This window comes from Takifugu rubripes, chromosome 16 (assembly GCF_901000725.2).
Source record: "Takifugu rubripes chromosome 16, fTakRub1.2, whole genome shotgun sequence".
NCBI lineage: Eukaryota > Metazoa > Chordata > Actinopteri > Tetraodontiformes > Tetraodontidae > Takifugu > Takifugu rubripes.
In genome coordinates this window covers 2,860,644-2,879,881 of record NC_042300.1, presented here as the reverse complement: position 1 = coordinate 2,879,881, position 19,238 = coordinate 2,860,644, and the positions used below count along the sequence as shown (strand labels likewise).

The 19,238-nt window shown below is 49.5% G+C and overlaps 1 protein-coding gene across 5 annotated transcripts; it reads right to left on the bottom strand.

The window, feature by feature from the left end:
- Positions 1-345: 345 nt before the first annotated feature.
- Positions 346-17,460, bottom strand: cdc42bpb (CDC42 binding protein kinase beta (DMPK-like)). 5 transcript variants are annotated; one of them, XM_029849533.1, is made up of 39 exons: positions 16,673-17,460; positions 15,230-15,321; positions 14,303-14,386; positions 14,131-14,226; positions 13,861-14,009; positions 13,474-13,567; positions 13,190-13,390; positions 12,709-12,957; positions 12,407-12,632; positions 12,225-12,332; positions 11,729-11,862; positions 11,410-11,652; positions 11,218-11,328; positions 10,895-11,139; positions 10,710-10,815; positions 10,181-10,305; positions 10,006-10,111; positions 9,184-9,332; positions 9,011-9,108; positions 8,734-8,813; positions 8,500-8,544; positions 7,533-7,607; positions 7,393-7,464; positions 6,295-6,400; positions 5,603-5,739; positions 5,388-5,527; positions 5,231-5,312; positions 4,934-5,150; positions 4,754-4,816; positions 4,443-4,684; positions 4,008-4,362; positions 3,052-3,149; positions 2,892-2,976; positions 2,705-2,822; positions 2,336-2,453; positions 2,007-2,237; positions 1,398-1,476; positions 1,148-1,209; positions 346-1,066 (listed from the first exon to the last, which is right to left on the bottom strand). In XM_029849533.1, exons 1-39 carry the CDS (start codon positions 16,839-16,841, stop codon positions 953-955), a joined length of 5,304 nt encoding a protein of 1,767 aa, XP_029705393.1. In that variant the 5' UTR covers positions 16,842-17,460; the 3' UTR covers positions 346-952. The 5 variants fall into 5 exon arrangements, with proteins under 5 accessions (XP_029705393.1, XP_029705392.1, XP_029705394.1 ...); XM_029849532.1 differs by having other exon boundaries at positions 1,368-1,476; positions 16,673-17,459; XM_029849534.1 differs by lacking the exon at positions 8,500-8,544 and having other exon boundaries at positions 1,368-1,476; positions 16,673-17,457.
- Positions 17,461-19,238: the final 1,778 nt, after the last annotated feature.

Here is a 19,238-nt window from a genome sequence, read left to right as displayed (position 1 = left end):
GGTACGGGAGGATGATGAAGATGAAAACCTTCCTCTGTGGGACAGTTGACACTCAGTTGTTCTGTAGCTACAGTTGTTATGCTGGCTAAGCTAATGCCAATAGTTAGAACAGGAGCAGCTAACCTTTAGCATCATCTTAGCTATGATGCTATAGGCTGCTGGGGTAGAGAAACATGATCAGTGGACTCATTTCATGTATCAGTCCTCATTATTGTTTTGTCTATAGAAGACATTTTAAAACAAGTCTGTTCAAAACCCGAGAGGAACTTCAGACTTAGGGGATGACACTCACACTCACACTCACACTCACACTCACTCTCACAACCACACACACACACACACACGTTCTCTTAAGATTCTTTTATTGAGTTTGATTGCTAACATGTTTATAATCTTACAAAGATTCTTTAACTGGTGATTCTGGAAGAAACAAAGCAGTAGTGTTCAGGTGTGCCCCACCATCACCTGACCCGTGACATCACAGGGCAGCGATGGGGCAGGTGGGGGTGCAACAGGAAACATCATCACTGACACAAAAAATTAAAAGATTATTTTCCCCTACAGCATGATAATGTGCAACTTAACTTTAAAATCATCTCATACAGTGTTTTTTTTGTTGTTTTTTTTTTTTTTTTTAAATCAGAGTGAGACATCCTGTCTGCCAGGAAGTTAGCCAAGGTTGTTAGCTCAGAAGCTAACAACCTTGAAAGCTTAAAAGAAAGTTATCTATTAGAGGAGGAGGTGGTGGTGACTGGTCCCATGGGGCCAATCAAACTAAAGGTCAAAACACAGCAGCCAACAGCATGAGTGGGTTAAAAAATGGGGCGGAGCTTCCCAGAAAGTAAAATCCATAAAAGCAGAAGTCAACTCATACTGGTCCCACCAGAAGAAAGTCAAGCGGTATTTAAAGTCCGATTAGTTCTTCTCCTCTCAGGTACGGGGGGGGGTGGTCTCAGGGCTCCATGTCCATGCTGTCCAGGGTCAGCTGGCTGCGGTGGGGCGAGTTGGGGCTGGGAGGGCTGGAGCTGTTGGAGGGGGTTGAATGTTTGGTGGAGTCCGAGTCCGGCTGGGTGTGAGACAACGGGAGGGGGTTAACCAAGTGAAAACAGAGGATGGTTCTCTGTGTGTGTGTGCGTGTGTGTGTTACCTCTCGGTCCAGGTCTTGATCTAGATCTAAGATACTGCGTGATGAAGCTCCTCCTCCAAAATCTGTAGGAATAAAAGCATTGACAACAGAGTTCGGCGTCTCGTAGTACTGAAGGACAGGATGGTACTATGACTTTATTATACAGTACTGTAAAATAAAGTTACCTGTAGCAAAGTTAAAGCATAATCAGACAGGAAGTGATGCATTCATAGGCATGTACCTGAGGCTGTGCGTGTGATGTGCGTCTTACTCCTCTGTTGCCGAGAGATACTGGAGAGTGGGCGGGGCCTGTCCTTCCCTGAGTCGTCCTGAGAGGAAGGCATCACACTCTGTTGGCGAATACACATAGTTTTACTGTCAGTTGCATGTTTTCACTGACTCGCGGAACAACTACATCTCCCAGAATGCTTTGAGACAGCTGGACAGGACGTTGAGGACTACAAATGACAATGACATGATGGGATTGTGCAGGAAAACGTGAGTGGACAGAATGACAGGAAGTGAGACGAGGACTTTTCACGTCCCGATTCCACCGACCTAAGATGGCGACCTGAGGTCTGACCTGCTATCCCACCAGCACAGGCTCCGCCTCCATGGTCAGACAAAAACATTTATATGAATTTTTTTTAAATTTCTGTTGACATATTTGACCTTGTTTTTAATCGATTCACTTAAAAATAAAATGTCAATCGAAATCAAATTTCTTCATCTGATTATCACTAAACACGGACGCATTTAAAGACATTTTGTTATCTGCCATCAGTCAAGGATCTGGACAGTGAATGCAACATCAAGGGCTGGGAAGAGGAGGGTGAGGAGGGTGAGGAGGGTGAGGAGGGTGAGAGACAAGCTGGCCTACCCTTCCAACAGAGGAGGTGGAGGGAGAAGAGGAGGAGGAGGAAGGCTGCAAGAGGCTCTGCTGGGAGGAGGAGCAAGAGGAGGCATCTTTCTGTAAGAAGACGCCGGCGGAGGCGGAGGTCATGTGATAAACATGCTCAAAGTTGGAGGGGGAGGAGATGAGGGTGTGGCGGCAGGAAGAAGAAGAGGGGGAGGGAGACAAGGCAGGGGAGAGGGAAGTGACATCACCAACCTGAACAGCAGGAGGAGGAGGAGGTGACACAGACAGGAAGAGAAGAGTCAGTGTGATGAAGAGTCAGTGTGAGAACGTTCCAGCAGAAGAGAACTCACCAGAGGGAGGTCCATCAGAACCTGCATCCCATCACCTGGACCCATGTGAGCCACATGGTTGAAGTTGGTGGGGTTAGAGATCATCTTTGACCTGAGCTCAGGGTCCCGGAGCATCTCCCTACACACACACACACACACACACGTTTAGCTTCTGCTTCCTGACAGGATGTTTAATGTTATTTCTGGGTGGTTCTTGGTTGTTGAGGTCAGAAGAACTTCAGTCTAACTGGACCTGTTGCACCTTGTCTGAAGACTTTTCACCTCCCTGAAGTCTGAAGACCTTCTACAGGGTGGGAGGTGACACTTCTTCAGAGAAAACAGTGTCCTGACTGAAACTCTGGGCTTTGCCGAGTTGTTTCTCTGCATCACCTTCTCTGCTGGAGTCGCTCTTCCTCTGGAACTTTGAAGAGGAACTTCCTCTTACTGCGAGTTCGAACCATCAGCTTTCTGCTGTGGTCTGTTTTGTCTGGGATGGTGAGCTCTCCCTCTGAGAACAGAGGGCGGAGTCAGACAGTTGAGGTTCAGAGTTACACGAGAGTCCAGGTGTGACAGTTACCTGATGAACTGTTGCTGAAGTAGATGAGACGAGAAGGTTCTGAACTCAGTAGGTTTAAGGTCCCTTCAACGTTGAGAGGTCGGATCTGAGGACACATGGAGATGTGACGACGTGTAAAGTGTGATTGGCTGCTGGTGGAGCGGCGTCACTGCTGGGTTACCTTGCAGAGGGAGGTGGTTTGAACCCAGTCTGTGGTGTGAATGTCAAAAACATCAATTCCATACTCGCTGTAGACGGTCAGGTGTGACGCGTTAGAACCTACAGAGAGTTCTCCTCAGTCAAAATGAACCAACTCATCAGTACTGTTGACATCAAACACCAAGCCCATCTTCACCCGAGCTGACCTCCCCCCTCTACCCGAGATGACCTCCCCCCCTCTACCCGAGCTGACCCTCCCCCCTCTACCCGAGCTGACCTCCCCCTCTCTACCCGAGCTGACCCTCCCCCTCTCTACCCGAGCTGACCTCCCCACCTCTACCCGAGCTGACCCTCCCCTCTCTACCCGAGCTGACCCTCCCCTCTCTACCCGAGATGACCCTCCCCTCTCTACCCGAGATGACCTCCCCCTCTCTACCCGAGCTGACCCTCCCCTCTCTACCCGAGATGACCCTCCCCTCTCTACCCGAGATGACCTCCCCCTCTCTACCCGAGCTGACCCTCCCCTCTCTACCCGAGATGACCCTCCCCTCTCTACCCGAGATGACCCTCCCCTCTCTACCCGAGATGACCTTCCCCTCTACCCGAGCTGACCTTCCCCTCTCTACCCGAGATGACCTCCCCCTCTCTACCCGAGATGACCTCCCCCTCTACCCGAGCTGACCTCCCCCTCTACCCGAGCTGACCTCCCCCTCTCTACCCGAGATGACCTCCCCCTCTCTACCCGAGATGACCTCCCCCTCTCTACCCGAGATGACCTCCCCCTCTCTACCCGAGCTGACCTTCCCCTCTCTACCCGAGATGACCTCCCCCTCTCTACCCGAGATGACCTCCCCCTCTACCCGAGCTGACCTCCCCCTCTACCCGAGCTGACCTCCCCCTCTCTACCCGAGCTGACCTTCACCTGTCCAGCCCAGTTGTTGGTGTCTATGTAGACCCTGTTGAGTTAGGATGACCTACTGATTGCAACCGGTGTGGAGGGCCACATCAGCTCCTGGGTTCTGGACCGTTTTCCCTGTGAGTCCACATAGATTCCAAGCTGGCTGAAGCAGAGCAGCAGCTCTGTAGATCCCACCTCCACAGCGTGTAAGGCACCCAGGGACTGCTGGGCCAGGAATGCCAGAGAGGGGTCACCAGGACTCACCAAGCTGACGGGGGATGTCTCCCCCTGCAGGGCCAGCAGAGCGAATCCTGAAGGGTAACCCACACAGAGCCGCTCTCTCACTATACCCAACCACTGCACCGTTCCTGGAGCCTGCACCTCCCACAGCTTCTTATAGTTGGGCTTCGATCGAGTGATCTCATAACACTGAACCTAGAAACCAGAAAGAGAGGATTAAATCAGAACCAGAACCTTTCAGCACAATTTCAGTATTTAGAGTGAAGTTTCGGCACCTGGCGTTTAACGGCAGCTAGCAGACAGGCAGGGCCTCCAGGGCGGAGCAACCCTGTGGTCAGAGCCTGGCAGCCTTTGGTCTCTGTCATCTTTACATCAAAGGTGGACTCAGCACCTTCTAGAGCCTCCCAGGGAATAAGATGGACATGACGATTTCGACCACAGAGCAGGGCAATGACCTTTTCTTTTGGGATCAAATCAATCTGATATGTCTTCTTGCTGTCGGACGCTCGTACGATCACTGGAGTGACAGAATGAAGTGAGTAGTCCCCTAATGAATGTCACATAATTACGTCCATCCGTGTCTCACCGTCTCTGGTGACCTCCACAACAAAAAGTCCGTCTTCTGTCCCCAAAGCGATTCTTTCTCGATCTGCCAAAACGGAACACAACATTTAATATCTGCTGCCAGAACCGCAGAGCCACACAGAGGTTCCTGGAACCTTTGGACCGAATCTGAAGCACCAACATCAGTAACAGAGGACAGTACCGAGAATGGCGGCCGACAGGGTGGACTTGATGATAGGAAGGGAGGCATCATAAGCTTCATGGAGGACATGGACCTGACGGCTCTTCAGCAGGTTCTTGGTCAGGATGCTCTGAAGACCTTCCAGAATTCTGACCCACTTCCTCTTCTCCGCTTCACTTTCAGCCAGCACCAGAAGGGATACAGGGGACAGCGCTGAAATCAGCTGAGACGACGTTATCTGATAATGGAGAGCAGCTGTCAGGAAACACTCGGGTCAAGAGAACAGGCTGAACCGACAGCTCACAGGCTCTCATCTACCTTAAAAATGCAGGGGACATCCTTGGTGGTGGCGTGGATGACATCTGATACCAGGACAGAGCTGACAGAAAAGGCCTCATCTCTGGAACACAGACACAACTCAGATGGATCACAGAACCTCACGGCTCTTCAGCGTCTCCTCGTGCTAATCACTCACCTCAGATCCAGCACCAGACTCGCAGCCACACCTGATTGAGTGGACTTTCCTTCAGGAACATCGTAGAGAAAGAGTTTACAGTCAGAGATCATGGCGAAGACTCGCTGCCAGCCCTTCTTCACGCCGCTGGGCTTGGGGATCTGACAGAAGCCAGAAACGTTACTGACTGATGCAAACCCGCCGTCTCTACTGCACTATAGGACTTCAGCGCTCACCCTGACATAACCTTTGTAGGCGGTGCCAATGCCTCTCTGAACATCGATGCCCTGCGGCCTCTTGGCTTGCTCTGGAGGGATTGGACAGACACACGGGGCGTGGTCTTTGCAGGAAACATGGCAGATGAAGGAGCACACTAGAGAGAGAAACAGAACAGAATCATCTCGGACCTGGCCACCATGGTTGCTCGAGCAGTCCCACCCACATCCACGTCACCTGACCAGCCCCACCCACATCCATACGACCTGACCAGCCCCACCCACATCCATACGACCTGTCCAGCCCCACCCACATCCATACGAGCTGACCAGCCCCACCCACATCCATACGACCTGTCCAGCCCCACCCACATCCATACGAGCTGACCAGCCCCACCCACATCCATACGACCTGTCCAGCCCCACCCACATCCATACGAGCTGACCAGCCCCACCTACATCCATATGACCTGACCAGCCCCACCTACATCCATATGACCTGACCAGCCCCACCCACATCCATATGACCTGACCAGCCCCACCTACATCCATATGACCTGACCAGCCCCACCCACATCCATATGACCTGTCCAGCCCCACCCACATCCATACGACCTGTCCAGCCCCACCCACATCCATACGAGCTGACCAGCCCCACCCACATCCATATGAGCTGACCAGCCCCACCAACACTAATGTTGTAGAATGTGTACCTTCACAGGCGTATCCCTGCCTGGTGAGCCCGACCATCAGGGAGGTGCAGTGTGTGCACTGAGTAGGGCTGGAGAACATCTTGATGCTCAGCTGATGAGCTCTGGGCTGTAGATGAATCACTTACATGATTAACACGTGTGTTTTTGGACATGAAAATAACAGCAGTAAGTGGAAACAGCTTGGATTTCTGGGAAAGCAGCTTTGATATCAGGAATATCATCAGATATAATCAGAGAGTTCCTTAAGATCAAACATTTAGCATCCAAATATTGGGTTATAACAGACTTCCTGAGGACTGCTTCTGGGCTGGTATTCCAGCCCAGGACCTCTGGGACACGCTTCCTCTTGATTGCCTGGTTCTGCCTGAGCAACGATGCTTTTGATTGTGCCGCTGGATTAAGGTCTGGGGATTAACTCTGGAACCATGATGCTGCTGGTTCCTGGTGTGTGCTCTTCACTGCAGGAGTTTCTGGTAAATACTGAGGGCAGGAACTTTACAGGAACCATGCCTCTCACTTCGTCTTTTCGGTGGTCAGGTTGGACGCCTCAGCAACGTCACGGCTCGTGATCGCCGTGTAATCGACACGTCTCAGCCGTGGCGTCAACCGGGCGAGTCAACAAAGCAAAGTTAATAAAGAAAACGAGGAAGGAGCTCGAGATGGATGAGCAGAGGCGTGATATTCTCAGAGGAGATGATGTCCTACAGCTCCCTGAAGTGTCCTTAAACAGAGTTTTGCCCACTTATTTATTACGATCTGTCGTTTGATCCAGCAGTTTCTTTCTGGTTTTGGTTGCCTTTTGAAAATGTTGATGATTTTATCTGAGCAGCCATAAGGTACAATTCTATTTCTTCTCTTAGCCGCACGATCGCTTTGCTGCCTTCGGCCACCTGTGTTTCACAGTGTGAATGATCTCTGAACTCTTATTTTGAAGTTACAGCAGCGAGCTTCAGCACACCAGAAGTGTCGGGGCTCCTCCTCTTCTAGGATACCTACACGTTCATTGTTTGACCAACAGAAATGTAGTTTCTTCCACAAACAGACTGTGGGTGACACACAGAATGACAGACAGGGAACTTCTGGCTACAGCTGACGTACCTTTGGTGATGTGAGACTGGTGCTCTGGGATGTGGGGGGCGGGGTTGCTGGGACCATTGCTACTTTACCGTCCTGATGATGACAAACATGTGTCAAAGATTCAGTTTGCAGTTTTGATGCACAGATGACGATTAACTGACCTCGTGTTTGGAGGAGGTGGAGTGCGAGGAGGGCGTGGTCTCAGATTTCTGTTGGGTGGCATCTACGTCTGTGTGCTGCGGGTCAGACGAATGGTAATGTTAATTTGGCTCGTTTTCAGAAACTCTGAGGCTGATGTGTGATGACAAACATGACAGCAGGAGAGCAGATCTTTTCTCCCGGATACCAAAACTGCTGAGAGGAAGAACAAACCCGTGCTGCATTCAAGTCATGTGGGAAAAACCTGTTCATGAATTGTTCAGTTATTCATGGTCCACAGGGGAACAACACATATAAAAACATGACTGAAGAATGATCTCATGCTGCTACGCAGGTGAAATGTGACCGTGACAGACGTTACAGACAGATGTTTACTGAAGTTCTGCTGTCAACCGTTCTGAACCGGATCACGGCTGACAGCTCTCTAATGTTAGTGCGACTATGCTGGGCTGAGCCAAGCCAATCAGAACACAGATACACGCACACACCCTCAGCAGTCGGCTAATTGGCTCAAGGGCTTACAGTTCATGTTTACAAGTAATTTGTTCCTGATTCAGTTAAAAGTGCAGCGATCAGAAAAAACATGTCGTCAGAGTGGATTCATTCCGTTTGTCGGAAGTTTCCGTATGCCTGTATCTGCCCAACCTGTGACCCAACAAATACATACATTTCCGTCCAGGGATGGACAACCCACTCCTATGAGGGCCAAAATCAGGGGATCAGGGTTCGCCATCCCTGGTCTGGACCGTCAGAGAGAGGTATACATTCAATTCAATAGTTGTTGTCCCGCTAACTGTGATAAATTGTTAATCTGAAATGAGTGGGACTAACGACCGGATTACTTTAATTGTAGTTAATCACGTGACTGCTGTTATTTGCACTGCCCGGCTAAGCTAAAATTTCCCCCTCATTCTGAAGTGAGGATGGTTGGGTAAGAGGATTGTGGGTAATTGGGACGGAGGAACTTACGTCTTCCCAGCTAGCAAGCAGTGAAGAGGCGGAGCAAAGTGACGCCTCGATGATGCAGAGAGAAACAAACAAACAACTTCAGACACTCAAGGATGCACCTGGGTGACATCATCCGCATCACTTGACCATCTTCACTCTGACAGCTGTCATAGAGCTAAAATGTTGGACTGTAGCAAACCTAAAGGTGTGACTAGACTCAGACTGCACAAGTCTACAGAGGCACTGGTGACTCACTCTGAAGGTGAGGTCAGGAGCCAGAGGAGACGTGTTGAAATAATCAAAGATGGAGTCTTGGAAGTCTGGAAGCTTCAAACCTGCGGAGACACCAAACATCAGCAGGGTAACAGCTGGACCTCTGGATTATTATCACTCCTATTTATTAAATAACTTTATTAAATAAGATATTCATCATTCACCTATTCCACAGATGGTTGCAAGCAGAAGGGAAATGATTTGAAATAATTCAATGAAATGAACAAATTCAACATCTCAAAGGTCCCGGTGGTGTCACCTTTATCAGAGCGAGATCGGCTCTCCTCCATCTCTTTCTTTAGTGTGTCCACATGATCCTCCATCTCTCTGATCCTCTCCTCCAAGTCCTTTATCTTACTGGAGACAGACACACAGATGTTGGTGAGGAGGGTGAGACAGAGACAGGTGAAGGCAGCAGATGTAACCTCTGACCTCTCCAGGTTGATGTTAGCAGCTTTAACTCGACGCAGTTCTTCCTGAACTATCTGCTTGGCTCTGATCTCAGCTTCCAGAGCCGACTGAAGCTCCAGCCGGGCCGACATGTCCAACTTCTGACTGCGACGCACCTTCCACAGGGGGTCCTGCAGCAACGTGAGACAGGTGTTCAAGTCCCGCCCACATCTGTTCAGTGACGACGCTGTGGCGTCAGCCTGTTTAACATTTTTATATTTCTGACTAAGAAAAAACACCTTTGACAACGAGTCATTTCTATTGATTCAACTCTTATTGACAGCATCTGTTGTCAGGAGTGTAGCTGTTTTACAAAAACCCACAACAAGTAACTGTAGCAGGAAAAACTTTGTCTAACTGGAAGAAACCTGGAGCAGGACCAGGCTCATATGGGGACCCTGCTCATGATGGCCAGATGGGTAAAGGAGGAGGAGGAGCAGAGATAGAGCAGGAGAGGAGGACAGGAAGAGGAGAGAATCATACAGAGGTCAGCAGAAGTCTGGGCCCCTGGTTCAGAAGGTGGAAGATGGAACAACCTCCAAAGGGCAGAGAGTTAAACCTGAAACAATCTTTTCAAAATTTTAAGCAATACCAGTGTGTCATTTTTGAGGTCTCCTAACTTTGGCCACGGTGTCAGAGCTGCATTAACCTGTTAGCATCACGGCCTGGTTACAGTCACTATTAGAAAGGTTAACTGATGCTAATCAATACTTTATAGATAGCCACAATTCTCTAGTATGTCCCAACAATCAGCAGCCATGGGCAAGCTGTGTGTGTGTGTATACGTGTGTGTAAGTGTCATACCAGAGGCCTGGTTCCCAGACTGGAATTTCGAAGTGTTTCCAGCTCTTCTGTCATCTTGGTGGCCAAAGCCTGGAGGTACCCTCTGGCATCTTTCTCATCACTCACCCTGAACACACATGTGTGATCACCACTACTGGTCAACACGTCAGTACCAGGTTCACACAGCTGGACTCACCACTGGATGATCTCTGCGATCTGGGCCTCCCAATGAGCAACACTCTCCTTTTTGGATGACAAGTCCTGAAAATCATCCTCCAGCTGACGGTTCTGAGCCGTCAGGTTGTCCACAAACGAGCAGAGCTGAGAAGAAGCAGAAGACTGAGCATGAACACAGACAGAGGTGATTACGGTTACACCAGCTCAGATCAATTCAGCTTAATTTGGAGGGAGAGGGAGAGAGAGAAAGAGGTAGAGAGATGCAACCATGAGCCAAGAAGCCTGATTTTGTCCTGGAAACATCAAGTGTTTACGATTAAAAAGGTTCCAATCTCTTGTTTTAGAGAGAAATACATATAATTTTAAAATGATGGAAGTTGACAGGATGTCCATTGTCTTAAGGTCTCATTAAGGTGATGAAGACCATGAGAATGTAACCAACTGGAACCCTTCATGAGTTCAACATCAGTTTGGCTCAAGGGCTACAGTCATGTGACCTCTGGGTCCATGTGAGCTCGGATAGGTCTGTCTCCCACAGTTGAGGTCACCTTATCATTTTCAGCTGTCAGTTTGCGGTTTTCTTCTGTCAGCAGGTTTTTCTCTCGTTCATGCTTCTCTTTCAGAGCTGTGACAGCTTCATCCATCTCCGTCTGTCTGCAGGACAAAAAGAAAAGAGCTGGTTGAGGACTCACTGCTCCTGATTGGGGACTAGTTTCTCTTTCCCCGGCCTCACCTGTCCCTCTTGGCCTTGTCCAGCTTGTCTCGTAGCTGCAGCAGCGCCTTGTTAGCAGTAAGCTGCGCCCCCTCAGACTCGTGCAGGTCTTTCCGGAGGTTCTTGATCTCAGAGGACAGGGCTGAGTCCCTTCTCAGCAGCTCCTCTTCATAGAACAGGATCTTCTTATCAAGCTCCGCCTTCACCCGTGACAGTTCCTGCTGGGACTCTGCCGCCCCCACTGGTGCACCCCTGCCCTGCTGAGACTGAAGGCAGAACACAATCAGGCCCTGCTGGTTACCGTGCATTTGCACCAAAGAGGACCAATGACAAGTGTCTGAGACCTTCAGACTCTTCACTTCTGTCTCCAGCTGTTTGGAGTAAACCTCACTGTGCTCCCGCAGCTTCCTCTCCTTCGATGCTTCGGCCTTCGCATCATCCAGCTGAGCTTCCAGCTAATGGGTAAAGCATAAATGGTACATGACTTTTTGGGTAGGTCAGGTTTCTGACCGCAATTTGGACCAGGACTTGCTTACCTCCTTGCGAATCTTCTCAGTCTTGCGGATCTCCTGTCTCATGGCGTCCAGTTTCTGCAGCAGTGCATCCATCTCCTCCTCTTTGTCCCTCAGTTGACGGGAGAGTCGCTGCTTGGAGGAGCGCAGATCGGCCATTCTCTCCGACAGCTCGGAGAACTCCTGCAGAGCCAGCTTCCTCTGAGAATGTGCCTCCTTCAGCTCCTTGGACTGACTCCGGAGGCGCTCCAGAGAGTCAGACAACTGCTGCTCACACAGGACAAGACCTTCACTACACAACAAATACTAACTGCCACAACGACTCACGTTGCCGGGGGACTACCTTGTGGACGTCGTCCTTCTCCTGTCTCAGCATCTTGACCTGCTTCTCCAGCATCTTCAATTTGGAGGCGGAGCTTTCGTAGTCCTGTTGGAGCATCACCGCCTCTTCCAGCTGATGTTCCAGCCTATCAGAGTCTGCCACATCACAGGAGTTTATTTCATCAAACCCCGATGACAAGTACTGTCCAACTATTGAGCTAGTAGTATTGCAAGTACTGCTGCAGTACTTTTACTAGTGCAATGGGCCTGACTGTTACCTATGGTACTTTATGGTCACATATACATACCATCAGTGGGAACAGGTCAGGTGGGACAGATCAGAAGACAGGTCAATAGGGAGAAGTTACTAACCTGTCATTGGACAGGTTAGTGGGGACAGATCAAGGGGAACAGCTTTGATGTCCCTTTTGTTCTGGATCTCTACCCACTAGCTGTCCCTCCCTTCTATAAGAAGAGTCTCACATATCTAGAACATCTGCGGCTCTCTCTAGTCTAACCTGCCAGCTTTTTTTTCAGCCGTTCAATTTCTTCATTAAGCTTCTTGATCTCTTTGTCTCGGGTCAGAGTTCCTCCTCGAGTCGGGGCCTGCAGGGCCTGGGTGGATTCTGCAAAGCCAGAGATCAGAGGTCAGTATTCAAGCACTTGAATCCTCTTTCAGAATCACACTGGATCTGCTAACCCTGCAACTTCCGGTTCAGCTCCTGCTTTTCCTGCTCCAGCCGGCGGATCCTCCTCTCAAAGGCTTCCACCTCCTGTCCTCCTCCACCCTCCAGCTGCCGCAGCCCAGACTCCACTTGGTCGATGGAGCCTTTGTCAGCAAAGCAACTATTGGTTGTGAAGGTGAAGCCAACAAAGGGCAGATGCTGACCAGTGAAACCAGTGTGAGACATGGGAGGGCTGATTTCCTGCATAGAAACACTCAGACTCAGAAATCCGAGGGGAAACCTGGCTGGACTACGAAAACTGGATCTCTGTCCCCACCGGGTTTTTCAGGACATCGTCATCTACATCAAAGTTGGATGTGTCAGTGGGCGAGGACACGTCTGGGATGTATGGAGCCTCGGCAGACCGGATGTTGTCCCAGGCTATCCCGCCAAAGAATGGATGACTTTTAAAGTCAGAGATCCCATTCAGACCGAGTCGACATTCCCGGGAGCAGATCAGGCGCTGAATCAAATCTTTGGCATCCTCCGACACATCGGTCACATGTGAGGGGAACTGGAAACGCTCCTGAAAGACACCACAAAAGAAGAAGCACAGCTATAAGAACAGAGGAAAAAACAGACCGAAAAATCGTGAAACATTCAGACTCAGAAAACAGGAACTAGGACAGGAGGCTGGAGACCACAGTCCAGGAAACATCTCAGGAGGCCTGTTTCATCAGCTCAAATGGTTCCCTTAGCGTTCAAACCCAGATAAGACCACATTTCGACGCCACATACTAGGCAACCTGCTCACTCACCTCATGGTTCATTATCTTTCCATACGTCTCCACCAATGACTCGGCGTAGAACGGCGTCTCTCCATACAGCATCTCATACAAGCACACCCCCAGAGACCACCAGTCGCACTCCGGCCCATAGCGGCCCATTCCGTCCTCCATAGCCTGCAGGATCTCTGGGGAGATGTAGTCCGGAGTTCCCACCGCCACGGAGGACTGGACCTGCAGGAAGGTCACATGGTCAGTGCTGCACATGCCCGTGCAGGTATTCACACACCGTGTACGTTGGCGACACCTCGACTCACCGTTCCGTCTTCCATCATGCGCAGACACGACCCAAAGTCAGCCAGACGGATGTGACCATTAACGTCCAGCAGGACGTTGTCAGGTTTAATGTCTCTGCAGGTAACACAACGTCAACATCAACGAGGAACAAACAACAGCTCAAACACAACAGCTCAAAAACATCAACACAAACACAAAACAAGATATTCAATCATCTATCCATCCACCATCATCCATACATCCATCATTCATCCATCTATCATCATCATCATCATCATGGGATTGTCCATCTTTCTCCTCTGTACTGGTTTATACTGGTCTGTGCTAATGAAATCTTCCTACTGGGATGAAATCAGGCTGATCCCAACCTCCATGTTTCAAACCAGTAGACCAAGTGGGCCTGGTACCTGTGGATGTAGTGCTGCTGGTGAATGGAGTGAATGGCCAGCACCATCTCAGCCACGTAGAACTTAGCCATGTCTTCAGGGAGACGATCCTCAAACTTACTGAGTAGAGTCAGCAGGTCTCCACCTACGTAGTAATCCATCACCAGATACTGCAGGACAGAGAGCAGCCAATCAGTGAGCAGAACACCTGCTAATACTGGACCACCCTGTAGTCCTGCAGCACCTCCAGCACCACGCCAAGTGGCAGCAGCATTAGAAAAAAGCTCTCACCAAGAAGTTCTCATCCTGGAAGGCGTAGTGGAGCGTCGTGATCCACTGACTGTCTCCTCTGACGAGGACGTCTCGCTCCTCTCTGAAACACGCCGTCTGCACGAGAGATTTTTGTACAGGTCACATGTGAACCAACCGGTGTCATCAACACACTCAGTGAAAGAGAACTGACCTCCGCTCTCTTCAACATCTCCCACTTATTGAGAATCTTCATGGCATAAACTCTTTCTGTGTGCTTCATCTTCACCACGGCAACCTGGGGAGGGGGTGAGAGACATTAACAGAGAGAGAGAGAGAGCATCAGATACACGCCTACCTCACCTGCTTGGGGTCACATGACCACATGTTGTGTGATTTATGGCATAGCTGAGCATTTGTGAGGGTCAGCTTCCATACAGGTGAGGTTCTTACAAACACGTGCTCACTGATATCGCAAGAGCACTCAGCTCTGCCTCTAGTGGCCAGTGAAAATATTTCAGCTAAAAATCTACTCAAGTTTGAATTTTCCCAACCAGCTGTGAGATTATTGGATAAAAAACAAGGAAAATGTGATGAAGATCACAGAAGGATCAACTCTGGTTGGATGTCCTGAAGCACATGTCACTCATTAACCTCTATCTTTCAAAGCCGACTGTAGTGAAGGCTGGTGGAGCTGGTCTGATAACAGGAGGCAAAAGTTCATAGCAGCAGTAAATTCAAGCAGAAACACAGCAGATCAACAACAGGCACTTCACAGAAGGTGACCACGATGTTGTGATGTAGAAAAGAGGAATAGAGCTGCTGCATCTAACCAGCGTCACTCATGGGTTCATCATTCTATGTTTAATTTGGGATTATTAGCTTCTGGTCATCATATTCGTATCATCTTAAACAGCACACCTGTGTTGTTAAGCTAAATTTGGCCAAAACAGGAGGACGAAAAGGAGTAAGAACAGGAGGAGTAGGAAGAGGAGGGACAGGAGGAGGAGGGACTGGAGGAGGAAAAGGAGGAAGGATAGGAGGGACAGAGGGAGGAAGGATAGGAGGGACAGGAGGAGGAAGAGAAGGAGGAAGGGCCGAAAGAGGAGGAATGTAGAAATGAATCAGTGAAAAACCTCACCTCTCCAAAAGCTCCTCGTCCAATCACCTTCAGCATCTCGAAATCGTCTCTGTGCAGCCTCATGTCCTTCACGGTGGTGGTGAAGGGTTTGACTGAGAACACACAAGCACAAGACACTCATTTCAATGCAACTTTATTTCTAAGCCACAGAGACAATGACAGGTGGAAGCCTTAAGCAGGGCCCGGCTCACAGACAGAAGAGGAGGTGTAGCACGTAGCAGCGTCGCTAAGATAATGCTGCTCCAGTTCTAACCGGAGATGTGGAAGAACCTCACACAGTGGTGGAAGTCAGTGGCCACTGGCGGAGCAGGTGTTTTTATTATTGCCATTAATACTGATGATAGTAAGAAATGTTTGTATAGAATCTTTCATATAATACAGAATTACATATATTTATTTGAAGCACATGTACCAGCAGTGATGCCACTGAAGCCTCCTTGGAAGCACATCGCCACCTAGTGTGCGAGTGTGTCGCACCGTTTTCAGGCAGGACAGAACTGCTCGGGTGTGTCTTCTAATCAGTGCCTTCCAATTAGGATGGGAAATACCTGCCAACTAACCTAAAAACTCCAATCGTGGTCTGAACAGGGACAGAAGGTTCCCAGTGTGGAACATCAGCAGCAGACTCAGAAGTCCTTCAGAGCGGGACGGGATCAGGTGCTGATGAATGCCGGGTCATTCACAGAAACGGATCCATCAATTCACACAGTTCTGGATTACAACTCTGATTCCATCAGTTTTATTGTTCCCTCGCTCACTAAACATGAAGCTAATTTCTCCCTTTATCAGCTGAAGGTGGACTCGGTCCCTCAGTTCCAGCTGTTTCTGGAACTTACCTGCAAACATTACCTATTCAGGGAAGTGTTGTCTCTATGGCAACAGCAGATTCTTCATATAAATTCGGGCCAACCAAACCTCAGCATGGGAGAATTATCAATACCTTTATAAACCTGAGCATCGCAAAAGCTCACTGGGTTCCAGTGAGAATCCAGCTTCTGGACTATAAAAGTGGATCATTTTATTAATAGAAAAGTGGCACAAGAGAAAGTAGATCAGAAGTGAAAAGTGGGCTGTCCTGACCTGAATGCAGCATCAACACATCAGTGGTCAATACCCCCAAAGATCAGCACATTTTAAAGCATGCTGGAAGCAGGAACACCTGCTCAGGAGGGCCAAAGGGGGCCACGCCCCCAAACCAAGCCGGAAACGGTCAAGGACAACAAAAATCCCGGGATTATGTCAGAAATTTCAAACAATTCAAGGAATTTTCAGGTTCGACCTTGAGCAGTTTCCTGTGGTCCCCCAAGGGCCAAGGTAAGGCAATGTCCCCAAACTGAAAGATGCCCCTCCACAAAGATGCCCCAGAGAGCCTCGAACGTCCAGTGGGACTCCTACAGGAGCTATGCGTGAAAGGAGCACCGGGGCAGTGTTGGAGACTCTTACCCCACTCCAGGAAGTCCGCAACGTGCTTCTCCCTCTTCAGGGGGGACTGGGAGCACTCGGTGAAGAGGCAGAGCAGCAGGTCGAGCAGCGCCTCCACGCTCAGACATCCGGCCTCCTTCTGCTCCAGCAGCAGCTCCTCCAACCGCTTCAGACGGACCTGAGCCGACATCCTGGCTGTGGGGAAGTCAGCCACCGGCCCCGCTCACAAGCACACACAGCAACAGTCCGGGAATAAGACGGCGCCCAGGCTCCGCTTCCGGGCGAGTCCTGCCGAGCTCAGCCTGCTAACTACGCAGCTAGCGCGTTAGCTCCGGGGAACATTCCCGACATTTTAAGCGAGCTGAGCTTCCCTGTTTGTTCCCGGCTACAGTTGCTTCGTCGCCTCGCCTTTCAGCCAGCAGCCCACGTCTGTCTGTCCTCCGCATCGGTTTTTAATCCCGCTAAATCTGGACTTTCCTCTCAGAAGTCGGGATGTTGGTCAGCCCGTCGAGTCTAAGCGGCTGCCCGCTCCTGCTCCATGTCCTCAGCGCGGCCCTTCCGGCCGGTAACACGTCTGGGAGTTCCGCTCCAGATTCGACTCCAACAACAATGACCGCGGTCACCGACAGCGCGGCCGCCGGAGAACGACTGCGGGATTTTCGGTGGTTTTAATCTGCCTACCGGTGTGGCGACTCTCCGGGAATATGGCTGAATCCAGAACGGACACTTCAGGGCAAGGCGACGACAATGACGTATACTTCCTCCCCCTGACATCTTCACAATAAAGCAATCAGCAAAACCCCAATTTGCCTGCCTGCGCTGGGAATAAAACGGTTGTTTTCGTGATGAAGGGATTTTCGGCACTGCGTTCAGGTCTTTTATTGGTAGCTTTAGGATGCAACTTCTTACCAATATAAGCAAACCTAAAAGTCCTCGATGTCCGGGCCACTATGTGCACCATTTAAATGCGGCATAACAGCATGATGGAGGTGTGGCACAGGTTGAAGACAATGACTGGCTGAAGCTTGAGGCAAGGTGCTACCATGGAGGGTGCAGTGAACCCACTTAACAGGTTGGATGAGCTGACTTTCATCTCTCTTACACACATCCTCTCCTGCTCATTCCCTTCCCTGATGTGCAGGTAAATGCTCATTCCCTCCCCATACACTTTTACAGAAGCATGGTGTGTGTGGAGAACTGAGGAAGCTTCATCCCAGCAGATCCAGGCTTAGTTTCCCCCTGACTTCTGAAGGCCTGTGCATTGGCTTTAGGAGACCCTTTACAGCATTTCTTAAACCTCAGTTCTGGGGGCTGGCATTGTGTAAGGAGACTAGGACCCTACATCACAACTATTGTGGTCCGTATCAGTGTTGCACAGGAGGACAGGAAAAAGGAAACCAAACTTTATTCTGTAGTGCGACTCCAACCACCTCTACCTCAACAGCACCAAGCTTGAGGAGATGGTGGTGGAAGTCAGAGGGCCTAGGCCCCACTAGGAGACTGTTCGCATCAAGGGTGTTAACGTGGAGTGGGTGCAGGCCTACAGATACCTGGAAGTGCAGCTGGATGAGAAACTGAACAGCCAAAACAGGCAGAGGAGCCGGTTCATGGGCTGCTGCACTGAGTGACTCAGGTCGTGTGATTCCTGCTTACATAGCAGAAACATAGTGGAAACTCAGGCACTTTAAACTCACTTATGATAGTATTTTTTATTGCATGCTTTTTAAATTGATAGGTTTTTATTCTAAATAGTCTGGAAGTTTTAAATTTTCCACTGTATGAATAAAAATATCTGTTCTATATAAATGTGACTATATATAAATTTACCTGAAATGACAGCAGCTGGTTAATATATTCATACATTTCGTTATTAAGACAAAGAAATTCAAAATTGACTGACGAATCGCTCAGAAAAACGTGACTTTTTCTTTTTTGCTCTTTTATTTTGGAGGCTGAAAACTTATTTCCGGATAGCGGTCTTGTGTGATCTTGGCTGACTTGATGCTGCTGTCTGTCACTCCCTGAGGAGCAGGGAGGCCCCGCCCTCTCGCACCGGAAAAGCTGCGGAGTCGTGACGTAACGTCGTGATGGACAGGACTCGGGAGCGACTGGTTCCGCCTTTATGTCCGCTAGTTTAGAGAATATTAATAAGAGCCACTGCAAAAGTGTCCAGTAAAACGTTTTTTCACGTCCCGTATCACTGTCATTTATTCATCTGTGTCTTAGGGCAAAATCAAAGTTTGATAGTCTGTTAATTAGTTGATAATTGAGGGGATAATAACTAATCAACATTAATTAAAACATAACATCCGAAATGGTTCAAGCCTTTATTCAGAGGTTGTGTAGCTGCCAAAAATATAACGAAAAAACATAACAAAACATAAAAATATATGCATACAGACACACACGCACATACACACACGCATGTACACAGACACACATGCACACACACCCACCTATGTGCTTGTACACCTCCTCCCCCTCCAGGACTGGCAGGTCCAGATGGAACCTGAGCTGTAGTTCCTCTGTTGGTTGTAACGGACTTGGTGTCAATAAAGTTATTTTGTAGAGTTTCAACTGCAGTCAG